This window comes from Hyla sarda, chromosome 12 (assembly GCF_029499605.1).
Source record: "Hyla sarda isolate aHylSar1 chromosome 12, aHylSar1.hap1, whole genome shotgun sequence".
NCBI classification, from domain to species: domain Eukaryota; kingdom Metazoa; phylum Chordata; class Amphibia; order Anura; family Hylidae; genus Hyla; species Hyla sarda.
This window is the reverse complement of record NC_079200.1, coordinates 17989389-18006166: the sequence shown is the minus strand read 5'-3', so window position 1 is coordinate 18006166 and position 16778 is coordinate 17989389. Positions and strand designations below refer to the sequence as shown.

The 16778-nt window shown below is 43.1% G+C and overlaps 1 protein-coding gene across 7 annotated transcripts in view; it reads left to right on the top strand.

Annotated features, from left to right (window-relative positions):
• The window catches only part of CNTNAP1 (contactin associated protein 1), a 354100-nt gene that overhangs the window by 267405 nt on the left and 69917 nt on the right, over window positions 1-16778 (top strand). For all 7 annotated transcript variants that reach the window (XM_056549087.1, XM_056549086.1, XM_056549085.1 and 4 more), the window contains 2 exons: window positions 6994-7255; window positions 14869-15018. In XM_056549087.1, the coding sequence (XP_056405062.1) occupies window positions 6994-7255; window positions 14869-15018 (412 nt within the window). The remainder of the gene's footprint in view (window positions 1-6993; window positions 7256-14868; window positions 15019-16778) is intronic.

Genomic DNA, 16778 nt, shown 5'->3' with positions numbered 1-16778 from the left:
AGTCCTATGAGGAGTGAGGGCACTGCTTGTGAGAGCCTACAGTCTATGAGGAGTGAGGGCTCTCCTCGTGAGAGCTTACATTCTATGAGGAGTGAGGGCTCTGCTTGTGAGAGCTTACAGTCTATGAGGAGTGAGGGCACTGCTTGTGAGAGCTTACAGTCTATGAGGAGTGAGGGCTCTCCTCGTGAGAGCATACAGTCTATGAGGAGTGAGGGCTCTGCTTGTGAGAGCTTACAGTCTATGAGGAGTGAGGGCACTGCTTGTGAGAGCTTACAGTCTATGAGGAGTGAGGGCTCTGCTTGTGAGAGCTTACAGTCTATGAGGAGTGAGGGCTCTGCTCGTGAGAGTCTACAGTCTTTGAGGAGTGAGGATCCTGCTCGTGAGAGTCTACAGTCTATTAGGAGTGAGGATCCTGCTTGTGAGAGCTTACAGTCTATGAGGAGTGAGGGCACTGCTTGTGAGAGCTTACAGTCTATGAGGAGTGAGGATCCTGCTCGCGAGAGTCTACAGTCCTATGAGGAGTGAGGGCCCTGCTCGTGAGAGTCTACAGTCTATTAGGAGTGAGGATCCTGCTTGTGAGAGCTTACAGTCTATGAGGAGTGAGGGCTCTGCTCGTGAGAGTCTACAGTCTATGAGGAGTGAGGATCCTGCTCGTGAGAGTCTACAGTCTATGAGGAGTAAGGGCTCTGCTTGTGAGAGTCTACAGTCTATGAGGAGTGAGGGCCCTGCTTATGAGAGTCTACAGTCTATGAGGAGTGAGGGCTCTGCTCGTGAGAGCTTACAGTCTATGAGGAGTGAGGGCTCTGCTCGTGAGAGTCTACAGTCTATGAGGAGTGAGGGTTCTGCTCGTGAGAGCTTACAGTCTATGAGGAGTGAGGGCTCTGCTCGTGAGAGCTTACAGTCTATGAGGAGTGAGGGCTCTGCTCGTGAGAGTCTACAGTCCTATGAGGAGTGAGGGCACTGCTTGTGAGAGCTTACAGTCTATGAGGAGTGAGGGCTCTGCTCATGAGAGCTTACAGTCTATGAGGAGTGAGGGCTCTGCTCGTGAGAGTCTACAGTCCTATGAGGAGTGAGGATCCTGCTCGTGAGAGTCTACAGTCTATGAGGAGTGAGGATCCTGCTTGTGAGAGCTTACAGTCTATGAGGAGTGAGGATCCTGCTCGTGAGAGCTTACAGTCTATGAGGAGTGAGGGCACTGCTTGTGAGAGTCTACAGTCCTATGAGGAGTGAGAATCCTGCTTGTGAGAGCTTACAGTCTATGAGGAGTGAGGGCACCGCTTGTGAGAGCTTACAGTCTATGAGGAGTGAGGGCCCTGCTTGTGAGAGCTTACAGTCTATGAGGAGTGAGGGCTCTGCTCATGAGAGCTTACAGTCTATGAGGAGTGAGGGCCCTGCTTGTGAGAGCTTACAGTCTATGAGGAGTGAGGGCACTGCTTGTGAGAGTCTACAGTCTATGAGGAGTGAGGGCCCTGCTTGTGAGAGCTTACAGTCTATGAGGAGTGAGGGCTCTGCTCGTGAGAGTCTACAGTCTATGAGGAGTGAGGGCCCTGCTTGTGAGAGCTTACAGTCTATGAGGAGTGAGGGCTCTGCTCTTGAGAGTCTACAGTCTATGAGGAGTAAGGGCTCTGCTTGTGAGAGTCTACAGTCTATGAGGAGTGAGGGCCCTGCTTGTGAGAGTCTACAGTCTATGAGGAGTGAGGGCTCTGCTCATGAGAGCTTACAGTCTATGAGGAGTGGGGGCTCTGCTCGTGAGAGCTTACAGTCTATGAGGAGTGAGGGCTCTGCTCGTGAGAGCTTACAGTCTATGAGGAGTGAGGGCTCTGCTCGTGAGAGTCTACAGTCCTATGAGGAGTGAGGGCACTGCTTGTGAGAGCTTACAGTCTATGAGGAGTGAGGGCTCTGCTCATGAGAGCTTACAGTCTATGAAGAGTGAGGGCTCTGCTCGTGAGAGTCTACAGTCTATGAGGAGTGAGGATCCTGCTCGTGAGAGTCTACAGTCTATGAGGAGTAAGGGCTCTGCTTGTGAGAGTCTACAGTCTATGAGGAGTGAGGGCTCTGCTCATGAGAGCTTACAGTCTATGAGGAGTGAGGGCCCTGCTTGTGAGAGCTTACAGTCTATGAGGCGTGAGGGCACTGCTTGTGAGAGTCTACAGTCTATGAGGAGTGAGGGCCCTGCTTGTGAGAGCTTACAGTCTATGAGGAGTGAGGGCTCTGCTCGTGAGAGTCTACAGTCTATGAGGAGTGAGGGCCCTGCTTGTGAGAGTCTACAGTCTATGAGGAGTGAGGGCTCTGCTCATGAGAGCTTACAGTCTATGAGGAGTGGGGGCTCTGCTCGTGAGAGCTTACAGTCTATGAGGAGTGAGGGCTCTGCTCGTGAGAGCTTACAGTCTATGAGGAGTGAGGGCTCTGCTCGTGAGAGTCTACAGTCCTATGAGGAGTGAGGGCACTGCTTGTGAGAGCTTACAGTCTATGAGGAGTGAGGGCTCTGCTCATGAGAGCTTACAGTCTATGAAGAGTGAGGGCTCTGCTCGTGAGAGTCTACAGTCTATGAGGAGTGAGGATCCTGCTCGTGAGAGTCTACAGTCTATGAGGAGTAAGGGCTCTGCTTGTGAGAGTCTACAGTCTATGAGGAGTGAGGGCTCTGCTCATGAGAGCTTACAGTCTATGAGGAGTGAGGGCCCTGCTTGTGAGAGCTTACAGTCTATGAGGAGTGAGGGCACTGCTTGTGAGAGTCTACAGTCTATGAGGAGTGAGGGCCCTGCTTGTGAGAGCTTACAGTCTATGAGGAGTGAGGGCACTGCTTGTGAGAGTCTACAGTCTATGAGGAGTGAGGGCTCTGCTTGTGAGAGTCTACAGTCTATGAGGAGTGAGGGCTCTGCTTGTGAGAGCTTACAGTCTATGAGGAGTGAGGGCACTGCTTGTGAGAGTCTACAGTCTATGAGGAGTGAGGGCTCTGCTCGTGAGAGTCTACAGTCTATGAGGAGTGAGGGCCCTGCTTGTGAGAGTCTACAGTCTATGAGGAGTGAGGGCCCTGCTTGTGAGAGTCTACAGTCTATGAGGAGTGAGGGCTCTGCTCATGAGAGCTTACAGTCTATGAGGAGTGGGGGCTCTGCTCGTGAGAGCTTACAGTCTATGAGGAGTGAGGCTTTGCTCGTGAGAGCTTACAGTCTATGAGGAGTGAGGGCTCTGCTCGTGGGAGTCTACAGTCCTATGAGGAGTGAGGGCACTGCTTGTGAGAGCTTACAGTCTATGAGGAGTGAGGGCTCTGCTCGTGGGAGTCTACAGTCCTATGAGGAGTGAGGGCACTGCTTGTGAGAGCTTACAGTCTATGAGGAGTGAGGGCTCTGCTCGTGAGAGTCTACAGTCTATGAGGAGTGAGGATCCTGCTCGTGAGAGTCTACAGTCTATGAGGAGTGAGTGCTCTGCTCATGAGAGCTTACAGTCTATGAGGAGTGAGGGCTCTGCTTGTGAGAGTCTACAGTCTATGAGGAGTGAGGGCCCTGCTTGTGAGAGTCTACAGTCTATGAGGAGTGAGGGCTCTGCTCATGAGAGCTTACAGTCAATGAGGAGTGAGGGCTCTGCTCGTGAGAGTCTACAGTCCTATGAGGAGTGAGGATCCTGCTCGTGAGAGTCTACAGTCTATGAGGAGTGAGGATCCTGCTTGTGAGAGCTTACAGTCTATGAGGAGTGAGGGCCCTGCTTGTGAGAGCTTACAGGCTATGAGGAGTGAGGATCCTGCTTGTGAGAGCTTACAGTCTATGAGGAGTGAGGATCCTGCTTGTGAGAGCTTACAGTCTATGAGGAGTGAGGGCCCTGCTTGTGAGAGCTTACAGTCTATGAGGAGTGAGGGCCCTGCTTGTGAGAGCTTCCAGTCTATGAGGAGTGAGGGCTCTGCTCGTGAGAGTCTACAGTCTATGAGGAGTGAGGGCCCTGCTCGTGAGAGCTTACAGTCTATGAGGAGTGAGGGCTCTGCTCGTGAGAGTCTACAGTCTATGAGGAGTGAGGGCCCTGCTTGTGAGAGCTTACAGTCTATGAGGAGTGAGGGCCCTGCTCGTGAGAGCTTACAGTCTATGAGGAGTGAGGGCTCTGCTCGTGAGAGCTTACAGTCTATGAGGAGTGAAGGCTCTGCTCGTGAGAGCTTACAGTCTATGAGGAGTGAGGGCTCTGCTCGTGAGAGCTTACAGTCTATGAGGAGTGAGGGCTCTGCTCGTGAGAGCTTACAGTCTATGAGGAGTGAGGGCCCTGCTTGTGAGAGTCTACAGTCTATGAGGAGTGAGGGCTCTGCTCGTGAGAGTCTACAGTCTATGAGGAGTGAGGGCTCTGCTCGTGAGAGTCTACAGTCTATGAGGAGTGAGGGCTCTGCTTGTGAGAGCTTACAGTCTATGAGGAGTGAGGGCCCTGCTTGTGAGCACTTACAGTCTATGAGGAGTGAGGATCCTGCTTGTGAGCACTTACAGTCTATGAGGAGTGAGGATCCTGCTTGTGAGCACTTACAGTCTATGAGGAGTGAGGATCCTGCCATGTTTTATAAATATGGTAGATTACATAAAGGAGGTTGAACTATTCTCCTGCCAATCATTGAGTGTTTAGGTGCATATAGTGTAGGGGGCACCGCTAAATGATAAAAGGGGGCAAGGTGCATATAGATAGTAGGGGAGACCGATGCTCCAACTGGATAGGATTATTTTCTGGATGGTACAGGGACCCCTAGTGGTCTTTTTTATAAGCCATAATTTCTATAAAAAAGGATATAAAACATTTTATGAAGTCTATTAGAAAAGTTAATTTTCTGCCAAGATTTACAACATAGAAAAAGTTCTGCAATCAGATTGTGCTCCTTTAAATTTCCTTTGCGTTGGTTTTCATACATTTTCTTAACTCTATTGGACTATTTTGTCTTTATATGTAATATACACTATTAAATAACAGAGGAAGATCGGCCCTGAGGCATATGCCTGGCACCAGGAGGCATTTTATAATTATTTGGTGATACCGCTGCCATTTGGCTTTTTGTATGATTTATTATTGATATGTTTAGAATCACTGCTCAGCACCAAAGTAAAATTCCCTCCGACATCTGTGACGTTAATTCTAGATAAAGGGAGAGGAACAGGAGCCGTGATAATGAGTTTTCTAGCGCCGGCGGCTGCTTCTTCACTGGTATCCGACAGTGCTAATGAATTCCACGCTGGGCCGAATCAATAATTCCTCTCAATTTCTACCACTTGTCCTTTGTATACCATGAATATTCAGGAAATGTACTGTATATATATACCTGTATCTGAATACATTTTTATGTTTCTTTTACCATACAATATAGTGAAATGTAATCAGAGCGGACTTGTGGTCAGGATGAAATCTAATAATTATCGTATATTATCTTGTAACCTCTGGTGCCGATTCCAGTGTTGATTTTAATTTGTTCCAGAGGTATAGGGACTAAAATTTTTGGCTGCACTTTAAACTGAATAGTCAGATGGGCGGGAACATAATTTCAATAAGGGGTGTGAATGTTTGGCTCAGGAGGTGTGGGCCTGATTCCCCCCCCCCCCCCCACCTTATATTTACTTCCTCGAGCCTGATTCATGCCTCCTAAGCTTCACATTCCCATCCCCTCAGCCTCATGTTCAACCCCACCCCCTCAGTCAGTCCAGAATTTAAGCCGACCCTTTTTAAAAGAAAAACTTTCCCACCCACCTGACTATTCAGGGAAAAGTACAGCTAGTCAAACAAATCACCCTATATCTCCAAATAATAATAATCAGATCAAGGGGATATAATGAACTGGCCCCATTGACCCAAATCCATCATAAGCCTCTTATTAACCCCTCCAGCTACCTCCTTAACTTTATGGTCCATCATGCGCCATTGCCTGGACTACTTGTTGTATTCACGTTCTCTATAAATGATATCACTATCACCCTTTTTTACATTTTGTAATCATGATGCCAACTTGTAGAAAGGGTTGGAGGTAACTTATTGTACCCATATAACCGATTATATGTGTGGTGGCCCAGTACGGGAGTTGTTATCCCGTACCCTTGCTGCCCTGTCAGGCAGCGTCCCTGCAGTGTCCCCCGGGCCCCCTGCATCTGTACTCCTATAATTGTATATTATCCCCTATGTTATGTATATAAGAATTTTGTATTATTTAAGAAAGGTGAACATGTGATCACCAGTTGTCATGTGATTGTTACCCAGGAGGTATCAGTGACCAGGTGACTTAAGGATGACCAATGGGACCCCACCAGAGTCTCCCCCATAAAAGCCCTGGGAGGAGTCTCTCTTCTCTCAGTTCCTGAGTCTTTGCTGAGGTGCAGTCGATCCTAAGAGTCTGGAGTCATAGGAGCCTCAAGTCAAGTCTGCAGCCACAAGATACAAGTCTAAGTAAGATAAAGTGACAGCTTAGTCAGTCTCCAGTCAAGTCAGTCACTGTCATCTATTGTCAAGTCAACGTGGCCTGCACTAAATTGTCCAAAATCACTGCAAGTCCAAGCAAACCCTTAAGGTCTCTGAAGTCACTGATCACCTCCGTGAACTGTATAGACTTTACCATCTGTCACTTAGTAAAGCTACCGTTGTCCATAACTTGGCGTTGGAGTCATTATTGCCCCCGTGCCTAGCCCAGGATCCAGCGGTATAACTTTGGGTGGTATTGAGGATAAACCACGCCCCAGCGTCACAAATACAAGGGGTTAATACCATCTGCCCTGCATCTCACACCCTCTACCACATATGTACTAAGCTGGACTGATAATTTACCTGAAAGAACTGGAGTACTGACCGGAAAAAAAAACACCCTATATCTCGGGACCAAATGGGGGGGAGACAAGACATAGAAACAAAGTGAAAAGTGTTGGAATACGGGTACACAAAGCTACAAAATGTATACATAAAAATAATTTTTTTAATACTGTCCACAGGTCCTCTTTAAAATTAACACTTATGTTACCGTATTTTGTTTTTCTTTGAATTCTTTGGGATACTTCACAGGGTAAGGTGCGCTTCTCATGTGTGGAAATGCCGTATGTCCCTGTCACATTTTCTGGCATAAACAACTACCTAATGGTGCCTGGAGTTCCTGCCAATTTGAAGATTATGGTGAGCTTTAAATTTCGGACGTGGGACATGGTTGGCCTTCTGATGTTCACCAATTTTGCCGGTTCTTGGGGTTCACTGGAAATGGCTCTGAGCGAAGGACAAATCAATGTGACCATTTCACAGCCGCAGAAGAAGAAGCTGGTGTTTGCAGCCGGTGAGTCTGATATGAGGCATGGTTTTACGTGTCAGTGTTTTGTTCAGCGTGTGTTTTTAGCTATTGTAAATGAGATTTACAATAGGCTTTGGGTTCGACAGTGACGTTGCTTGTGGTAAAATATACAGTAGTTACCGACTACCATGCACATTGAAACCGTTACGGATCGGCAGTGCCGCTACTCCATATCATCCACTTTGTGAGGCAGCAATACAAAGGTAGCCACTTATTTCAATGATGGTGCTCTCACAAAAACAGTACAGAAATGCAATCTTCAGAAGAAAATAGACAGTCGGCACTCACAGCAATGTCTTAAAACTCTCCTTTATTCAAATATGCTAACATAAATATTCCGTAATAGAGGTCCGAGGAAGCACTAGATGCAAAATAGACAGTTGGCACTCACCGCATCTTCTTAAAACTCTTCTTTATTCATATACACTCACATAAATATTCCGTTATAAAACAAGGGGGCAAACGGAGGGGTTGGGGGGGTACAGCATAAGGCAACAGCAGCGGTTTCGCACAATCTGGTACTTCCTCGGGCCTCTGGTGCGAAACTGCTGCTGTTGCCTTCTGCTATACCCCCCCCCCCCCCCCGTTTGTCCTCCCCGTATTCTACGGAATATTATATGAATAAAGAAGAGTTTTATGAAGATGTGGTGAGTGTATATTTTCTTCTGAAAATTGCATAGTTGCCGACTAGTCACCGTCTGGCAAACTCATCATTTCTCAATGGAAGGGGTTGTAGCACGCTGTGTATACGCTGTGGACAAAAAGTAAATAAAATAGAAGCATAAGGAGAGCTACACACTCTGATTTCATCACATCAGAACGGAATATCCACCACGCACCATGGAGGAGATTTATCAAAACCTGTGCAGAGGAAAACTTGCCCAGTTGCCCATAGCAACCAATCAGATCGCTTCTTTCATTTGTCACAGGCCTTCATAAAAATGAAAGCAGCGAGCTGATTGGTTGCTATGGGCAACTGGGCAAGTTTTCCTCTGCACAGGTTTTGATAAATCTCCCCCCATGTGAAGATTTGTACTGATTTTTGACCAAGTTGAATACGCCAAAAAGAAAAAGAAAAGATGAAAATACATAATGTTAAAATCACTGAAAAAAAAACACATCGATGAGGACAATTAGAGATGAGCAAATCGAATCGGACAAAGCCGAATTTGTTCCGCATTTCATGAAAAATTTGATTCGGACCGAATCCGAATTTCCACTCGATTCTACTGAGTTTTTGCAGTAAAAAAATGTATTTAACAAATTTTTTATTTTCTATAACAAAATTTTTATTAATATGTAAACAGGGACCATTTAAAAGTAAAAATAATATATTTTTTAGAATTCATTTTGTTAAACTTTTTATTATTAATGTATATTAATAATGTACCAATAACTGTACTAATAGACAGATCGCCCCGGGTGTCACTTCTGACACCCGTTGCGATCCTCCTATATAATGTTTAAAAGCTGCTGCACGGCCGTTCTTCTGTGCGATCCTGCACTATGTAAAGTTCTTCAGATCACAGATTCAGATTTCCCGCAGAGAGCTGTGATTGGCCAAATGGTTCCAGCCAATCACAACTTTATGCAGGAAATATGAATAATAGGTATATATACGTCAGTGCATCTATACATTATACAGGACAATCGCAGCGTGTTTCAGGAGTGACACTTGCTGTGATCTTTCCTTATATGCAGGTACTACTGCTCCCAACATGGAGCACACTCTGCTCCATGCTGGGAGCTTTAGTACCTGCATTAATAGATAGATTGCAACAGGTGTCACTTCTTACACCTGTTCTGATCTGTCTATTAATGCAGGTACTACAGGGACTAATTATTGGGAGCGATATTATACAGTATATATTTTCACTTTAATTTTTTAGCCCCATTTATTTAATTTTTTCAGGCATTTAGATGTGCTCGCATGAATAAATGAAGGGAGTCAGAGACGAGCCGAGGACAGGGACATCAGTAATTATGTATAATACAGTAGGCAAAAAAAGGCTGACAGTTTCCTTAATTTACCAAAAATCCATACATTTACAGAAGTCATTTATCAGAAATTAAAGATGCTTCAAATTGTTATTTGCGGGGGCAGATGGCCAGGACAATAATGTATGTATATATTTAATGTAATTGGGAAAGACGATGTCATTGTAATTATACAGTATGATCTGGTTTTAATTGACAAATTACTGAAAAACTCTTCTTGCAATTCCAATGTCTCTGCTCTGTATGTGAAAAATCTTTTATTTTTTATGCAGGGGATGATGGGAGTTGTAATTCCTGAATTCCAGTACAGTGGTTGCAGCAGGACTGGCAGCGAGTCTATGACCATCCTGGGGCCGTATGAATGGAAGAAATAAAGTTTTGAAATATACAGTAGCTGCACTAATTAGAGAAAATTAAGTTTGATTGAATAATGAGACCACACCCAATTAAGGTCAAATAGGTAATAGAACATGAAAAGAATGTGGGTCAAGTGGTTTAACCTTAATTGGCTGTGGTTTTATTATTCAATTAAGGTCTTTCCTTCCTAATTCCTGTTTTCCTGTTCTTCAATCATCTGTCTGCTGTGTGAGCAAAATAAATAAATAATATATATACACATATATGATATATCTCTCTCTCTCTCTCTATATATATATATTAGACATATAGATATATGGATAGCTATATGCACAGTGTATATATATATATATACAATATATATATATATATATATATGTGTGTGTGTGTGTGTGTATTTATGATCTAATGTGAAAGTTTACATCTACATACATCTACAGTATATATTATTACATATTATCCATATGGTACATATACTCCATATGCTCGGTCCTGCAACAGTATTGAGATATGCTGCGGGACCCACGGACAGTCAGTTTGCAAACAGTGCAAAATATATGTTTGCAAACTGTACGTGGGTCCCGCAATCCTGCAGCATATCTGACCTGGGTTGAAGGAACGAGACCCACATCCTATTTGAATACCCATGGACAGTTTGCAAACATATATTTTGTACTGTTTGCAAACTGACTGTCGGTGGGTCCCGCAGCATATCTCAATATTGTTGCAGGACCCAACATATCTAGTATATGTACCATATGGATAATATATAATAATATATACCGTAAATGTAAACTTTCACATTAGATCATAAATGAATATATATATATATATGTGTGTGTGTGTGTGTATATATATGTGTATGTATTTGTCATATATATATATATATATATATATATATATATATATATATATATACCTATAGTTATTCATATATATATATATCATATGTATATATATATATATATATATATATATTATTATGATTTTTTTACTCACACAGCAGACAGATGAATGAAGAACAGGAAATAGGAGGGAAAGACCTTAATTGAATAATAAAACCACAGCCAATTAAGGTGAAACCACTTGACCTACATTCTTTTGATGCCCTATACCTATTTGACCTTAATTGGATGTGGTCTCATTATTCAATTAACCTTAATTTGCTCTAGTTAGAGCAGCTACTGTATATTTCAAAACTTTATTTCTTTACAGTACAGAAATTTACGCGTTGGTCTGCGGGCTCTGGTATGTCCTTCATCTAAGGATATACTGGCAAATGTCTCAATTTTAACATCAGTGTTGAGGGAAAGCCAATGTCATTGTATACATCTACCACAGTAGTGCACCTAAATTTCTGTACTGTATTCTAATTGTTACACATCCACACCGTTTATCTGGTGGAGGATGCCATTGTGGCACTTGTAGTCTGTTGCAGGCATCCTCCATTGTATGCATTTTTATGCTGGGGATCGCCCTTAGCAACGGACTACAAGGGCAGGATCTGCTCCACCAGTATCTATGCACAACTGCATTTGGGGTTGAGCACCTCCTGCCATTTGAGACTACGTCTCTGTTGTTGTTTCAAAACTTTATTTCTTCCATTCATACGGCCCCAGGATGGCCATAGACTTCCTGACAGTCCCGCTGCAACCACTGTACTGGAATTCAGGAATTACAACTCCCATCATCCCCTACATAAAAAATAAAAGATTTTTCACATACAGAGCAGAGACATTGGAATTGTAAGAAGAGTTTTTCAGTAATTTGTCAATTAAACCAGCTCATACTGTATAATTACAATGACATTGTCTTTCCCAATTACATTAAATATTAAACATTATTGTCCCAGCCATCTGCCTCCACAAATTACAATTTGAAGTATCTTAAATTTTTGATAGAAGACCTCTGTAAATTTATGGATTTTTGGTAAATTAAGGTAACTGCAATTATTCATGCAAGCACATCTAAATGCCCGAAAAAATTAAATAAATGGGGCTAAAAAAAGAAAGGTGAAAATATATATAATATTACTCCCGAAAATAAGTCCCTGTAGTACCTGCATTAATAGACAGATCAGAACAAGTGTAAGAAGTGAAACCTGTTGCGATCTGTCTATTCATGCAGGTACTACAAGCTCCCAGCATGGTGCAGTGTGTGCTCCATGTTGGGAGCAGTAGTACCTGCAGTAAAGGAAAGATCACAGCTGGTGTCACTCCTGACACCCTGCAATTGTCCTGTATAATGTATAGATGTGGGGCACAGCCACTCTTCTCTGGTCCCCTGCACTGCCGTATATATACCTATTATTCATATTTCCCACATAGAGTTGTGAATGGCTGGAACCATCTGGCCAATCACAACTCTCTGCGGGAATTATAAATCTATGATGTGAAGAACTTTACATTGCAGAACATAGTGCAGGATCGGGCAGAAAATCGGCCAGCCGCCTGCTTCTATACATTATACAGGAGGATCACAATGGGTGTCAGAAGTGACACCTGGGGCGATCTTTCTATTAGTACAGGTACTACTACTCCCATCATGGAACAGTCTGTTCCATGCTGGGAGTAGTAGTACTACCTAACAAATGTAAAAAATAAAGAAAAAAAAAGTTTAAAAAGTTAAAAACACACACACTTTATTATATCGAATCGCCGTGAATTTATTCGGATCGAATCAAATTTTTCAAAAATTCGCTCATCTCTAAGGAAAGTGACACTACACCTATAAAAACGGTACATACATGTTAATTAAAAGCAATACATACCATAGAGAATAAATATACCATCAAAAATGTGATATAAAGTACAAAAATTAAATATAGTTGGTACAAAACACACAAAATCAACACCATGTATAATACCCACCACTGGTACACACGCCCTGACAAAGCTGGATATGTAACTCACCCTGATGAAGCTGGGTATAGCGAAACGTACGTTGAGGGACATTTATACCAGTGGTGGGTATTTTATATGGTATTGATTTAATGTGCTTTTTACACAGCTGATTTGGTTTTGTACTTTAGATCATGTTTTTTACAGTATATTTATTGACTATGCTATGTCTATTAACTACCCTGTATACCGTGATTCACCCCCTTGTACCCTTTGTATGGGTGCAGTATCATTTTTGGTGTAATTTTTTGTGATTTTTCCATTTTGTATTAATAGAGGTTTTCTATTTTTCATTAATATTGTGGATAGTGCTCATATTATGGGGTATTCAGTGCTTTTAGTTGGACACAGTACATATTTTTATGTAATTTATTTGCAAAGTACATGCTTTATTTTTAATATTGTCCAATGGTCTAACTGTGGTTTTACCCAAACTCATAGCATACTAGATCCCTAAGTGTGAACCTGTATTATTGTTTAAATTTAAAATAAATAAATTTAAAAAAAAAGCGCCACTTTTGTTCATAGACTTTGTCTGGTATTAGGGTGCATTAACATCACAATTTTGCTATACTGTTCCCGTATACTGTTTTATATAGGAAAACCATATACAGCCGTATGCAAAACTGTACACATAGACCTCCCATGCAAAAACATATGCAACAAGTTGCATCCGGTTGTGTATGTTTTTGGTTGTTTTGTATGTTTTTTTTTTTTACCGTACACCAAACTGCAGTCTACTACGATTTTGTGTCCCGTTTAAAAACCGTATACGAACCGTGTACATTTTTTTTTCACATTGAAGTCAATGAAAACGGATGTGTCTACAGTGCCATACGGTTTTTGGGATACGTTTTTTTCTTATACATGGCAAACCTCACCTACTTTCCTTGGAATTTCAATAAAACAATTGGAACTTTATTGCACTAAACTGTTAACCAAAAAAGTATACATTTTTTATCACAAAAACTGATGCAACAGGACCTCTAAATTCAAGCCGCATATGGTTTAAAACCATATGCAGTTTAATTTCATTGCACACGTTTGCATACAGTTTTGTCAGTTTTTAGGGCATACGTTCTGTAAAAAAAAAATTGATGCAAAAAACAGTATGGCAAAATCGTGATGTGAATGCACCCTTATATCTTACCTTCATTCCCTCATTTTGAAGATAAAAAAAGAGAACAATCCCTCTATGTATATACATTATTTTTCAGTGTACGTTTAATGTATATGCTGGGCAACTTTTACATACGTTAAAATATCCATATGGCCCCATTCACCTGACGGAGGCCAATAGAGTACTCTGCTGCTCAGTGTTTGGAACAAACTGTTCCGAATGCTGGAGACGGCGCCGGGAGCTCGTGACATCATAGCCCCACCCCCTCATGACATTACAACCCGCCCCCTCAATGCAAGTCTATGGGAGGGGGCGTGACAGCCGCCACGCCCCCTCCCATAGACTTGCATTGAGGGGCGGGGCATAACATCATGAGGGGGCGTGGTTACGACATCACAGTTTGTTCCAAACGCTGAGCAGCGGAGTACCCCTTTCAATTCTTCATTGCAAATCTTCAAGAATTTATTACAGTACAATAAAAGTAGTTAGGTTTTCAATACACCATCCAAATGTACTAAAGGCAGATGCGAGAAAAGGTCTGCGGCACCCACTGATTCCTTATTTGAAACTTATTTGCGCTTCGGAGCAGGTTCAGATAAAGAGGCTGGACATGTGTAATTCCCATGATGAGGTCATGCAGCCATAGACAAGTCTGTCCTATCATGGTATTTGAACCTGTTATGAAACGCAAATAAAGTTCAAATAATGGCTCGGTGAGTGCCGCAGGTCTTTTCTTCTTATGGTGGATGTATTTGCTATATGCGGGACTTTTGCACTGAGCACCACACTGTGATAAGTGGCTTTGCCATTGGACTTTAATAACCACATGGTATTAATGCGGAAGGTGCGGACTTCATTCTGTGTGACCTGGGAGCTTTGATGTACCAGAAGTATTCGATGTGGAAATCCCAACATGCTGTATACTGTATATCCTTTCTGTTGCAGAAATGCTGCTGATTGTTACCACCGATTGCTCACTTTGCAATACATAGGGTACAATCTGCATATATAACTTATACTGATTTAGCATCAGATTTGCTGCAGTTATGCCTTGTATTTGCTCCATCCGGTCTTGGGGGGGGTTTTGCACTTAAAATGAATCCTGGTAAAAACGCCTGGTATTGTGATAACCAAGGCACATCTCGTCATAGGAATAGATTGTTGTTTGAGGGATCACACCGCCCGCTGCATACATCAATCCCTGACTTTCATTTTTCTTTCAGGATACCGGCTGAACGATGGCTTCTGGCACTCGGTCTCCTTGGTGGCCCGGGAGAACTCTGCCGTGGTTATTATCGATGAGGACGAAGGCGCACAGTTCAAGATTAACTACCAGTTCCAGCTCCGGTCGGGAGAGTCTTATTACTTTGGAGGTAAAAAGCTAAGAACTCAATACGTATTGACGCATGATCCTTGTTATGCACTGGTATAATATTTATAGGGACGCTGTAATGTCACGTAGAACAGAGCTTGACAAATCCCAAGCGCCAGGTTGCCATGGTGACCAAGACTTTTGTGGTGTCGCTTAGGTTTTTGTCAGCCCTTTGAAATAGGATTATCCTGTTTTGCCTGTGGTTAGCGCTCCAGTGTTACAGGAGCAGCGGGCATCAGGTGACCACCCTAGCCCATCAGCAGCCTTGACTGTCACGCTTTGTACTGATATACGGAGCCTCATCACCGAGGCTGCTGATTGGCTGCGACAGTCATGTGACACCAAAGCCCCCAACTGAACATATTCGCTGCTAAACACTGAGCGATGACCAAAGACTTTCGAAGCTGCCCAACAGAGGCAGAATGAGGGATCAGCAAGGGTAAGGAGGCAGAGGGAAGTAAAATTATTTTCTTTTTTTTTAAATATGAGAGGACACTTATGACTGTGACACAAAAGGGGGAGATGAGGGAATAGTCATAATTAACACACGGGGGAGATCATGAGACCCTTATGACTGACTTACGGGGAGATAATAATTGTGAGACAGGGGGTCAGTGATCGGACAGTAATACCTGACACGGGAGATGAGGGGACAATAATAACTAAAACAAGGGGAGATGAAGAGACACTAATGACTGATTCAAAGGGGGAGATGAGGGGACAATTATAATTGTAACACTGGGGAGATGAGGGGACAGTAATAACTAACTCAAGGGGGAGATGACGGGGCACTAATGACGGACTCACGGGGGGGGGGCAATAAGGGGACAGCAATAACAGTGGCACACAGTGGGAAATTAGAGGACAGTAATAATTATGACACAGGGGGCAATGACAGAACAGTAATACCTGACACATGGGGGAGATGAGAGGACTGTAATGATTGTGAAACACAAGGAGAGATGAGAAGACCGTAATGACTGTAACACACAGTGGGGAGATGAGGGGACAATACTAACTGTGACACACAGTGGGGAAAAAAAGGAGGACAGTAGTGACTGTGACACACATAAGGTAGAAGAGGGGACAGTAATGACTGATCATATGACATTACATAATGTTCCATTGCGTCATGTCCCATTATGTGATGAACGCCATCCTTACTTTTTTTTTGGCTGATTCCTAGGTTCATAACAAGTTTGTGAAGCCCTGACATACAGATGCTTTATTTTCCTATATATTTGAAGAGAGTGTAAGCTCCACAGGGCTCGAAAATTAAGTATGGCCTCAGTATGAAAAGATCACTAGGAAGATCTCTGCACTGTCCATTCCTATATTTGTAAATTATGATCAGATCACCCCAAAGACGTATTTTCCAGTGCATACGATCCCCAACGTAGGTTTCACTTGTTTAGGCTTCTTCAGGGGGGTGTTAACTAGGAGGTAAAACTGTTGTTGTTACGAGCCTCTGTGCCTCTTTTGATGCATTACTTTATTTGCTTTCGCAGCAGCTGCTTGGCGCTGGCCTTTTTAGTGGCAGTTTTACCTAGTGTTTTACTATTTTGCACAGTCATACTTCTTTTTGCCTCAGCCCAAGTGATAACCTTACATTTATCCACTTTAAACTTCATTTGCCATTGTTTGGATGACAGAATGGCATCATCTTTGCTTCACGGTGGGAACCACACATGTAGAAATGTTCGCTCTGCTTTTCTGTGTCTTACAAGACATTTCGGTTGGAACTAAACTAAACAAAATTTT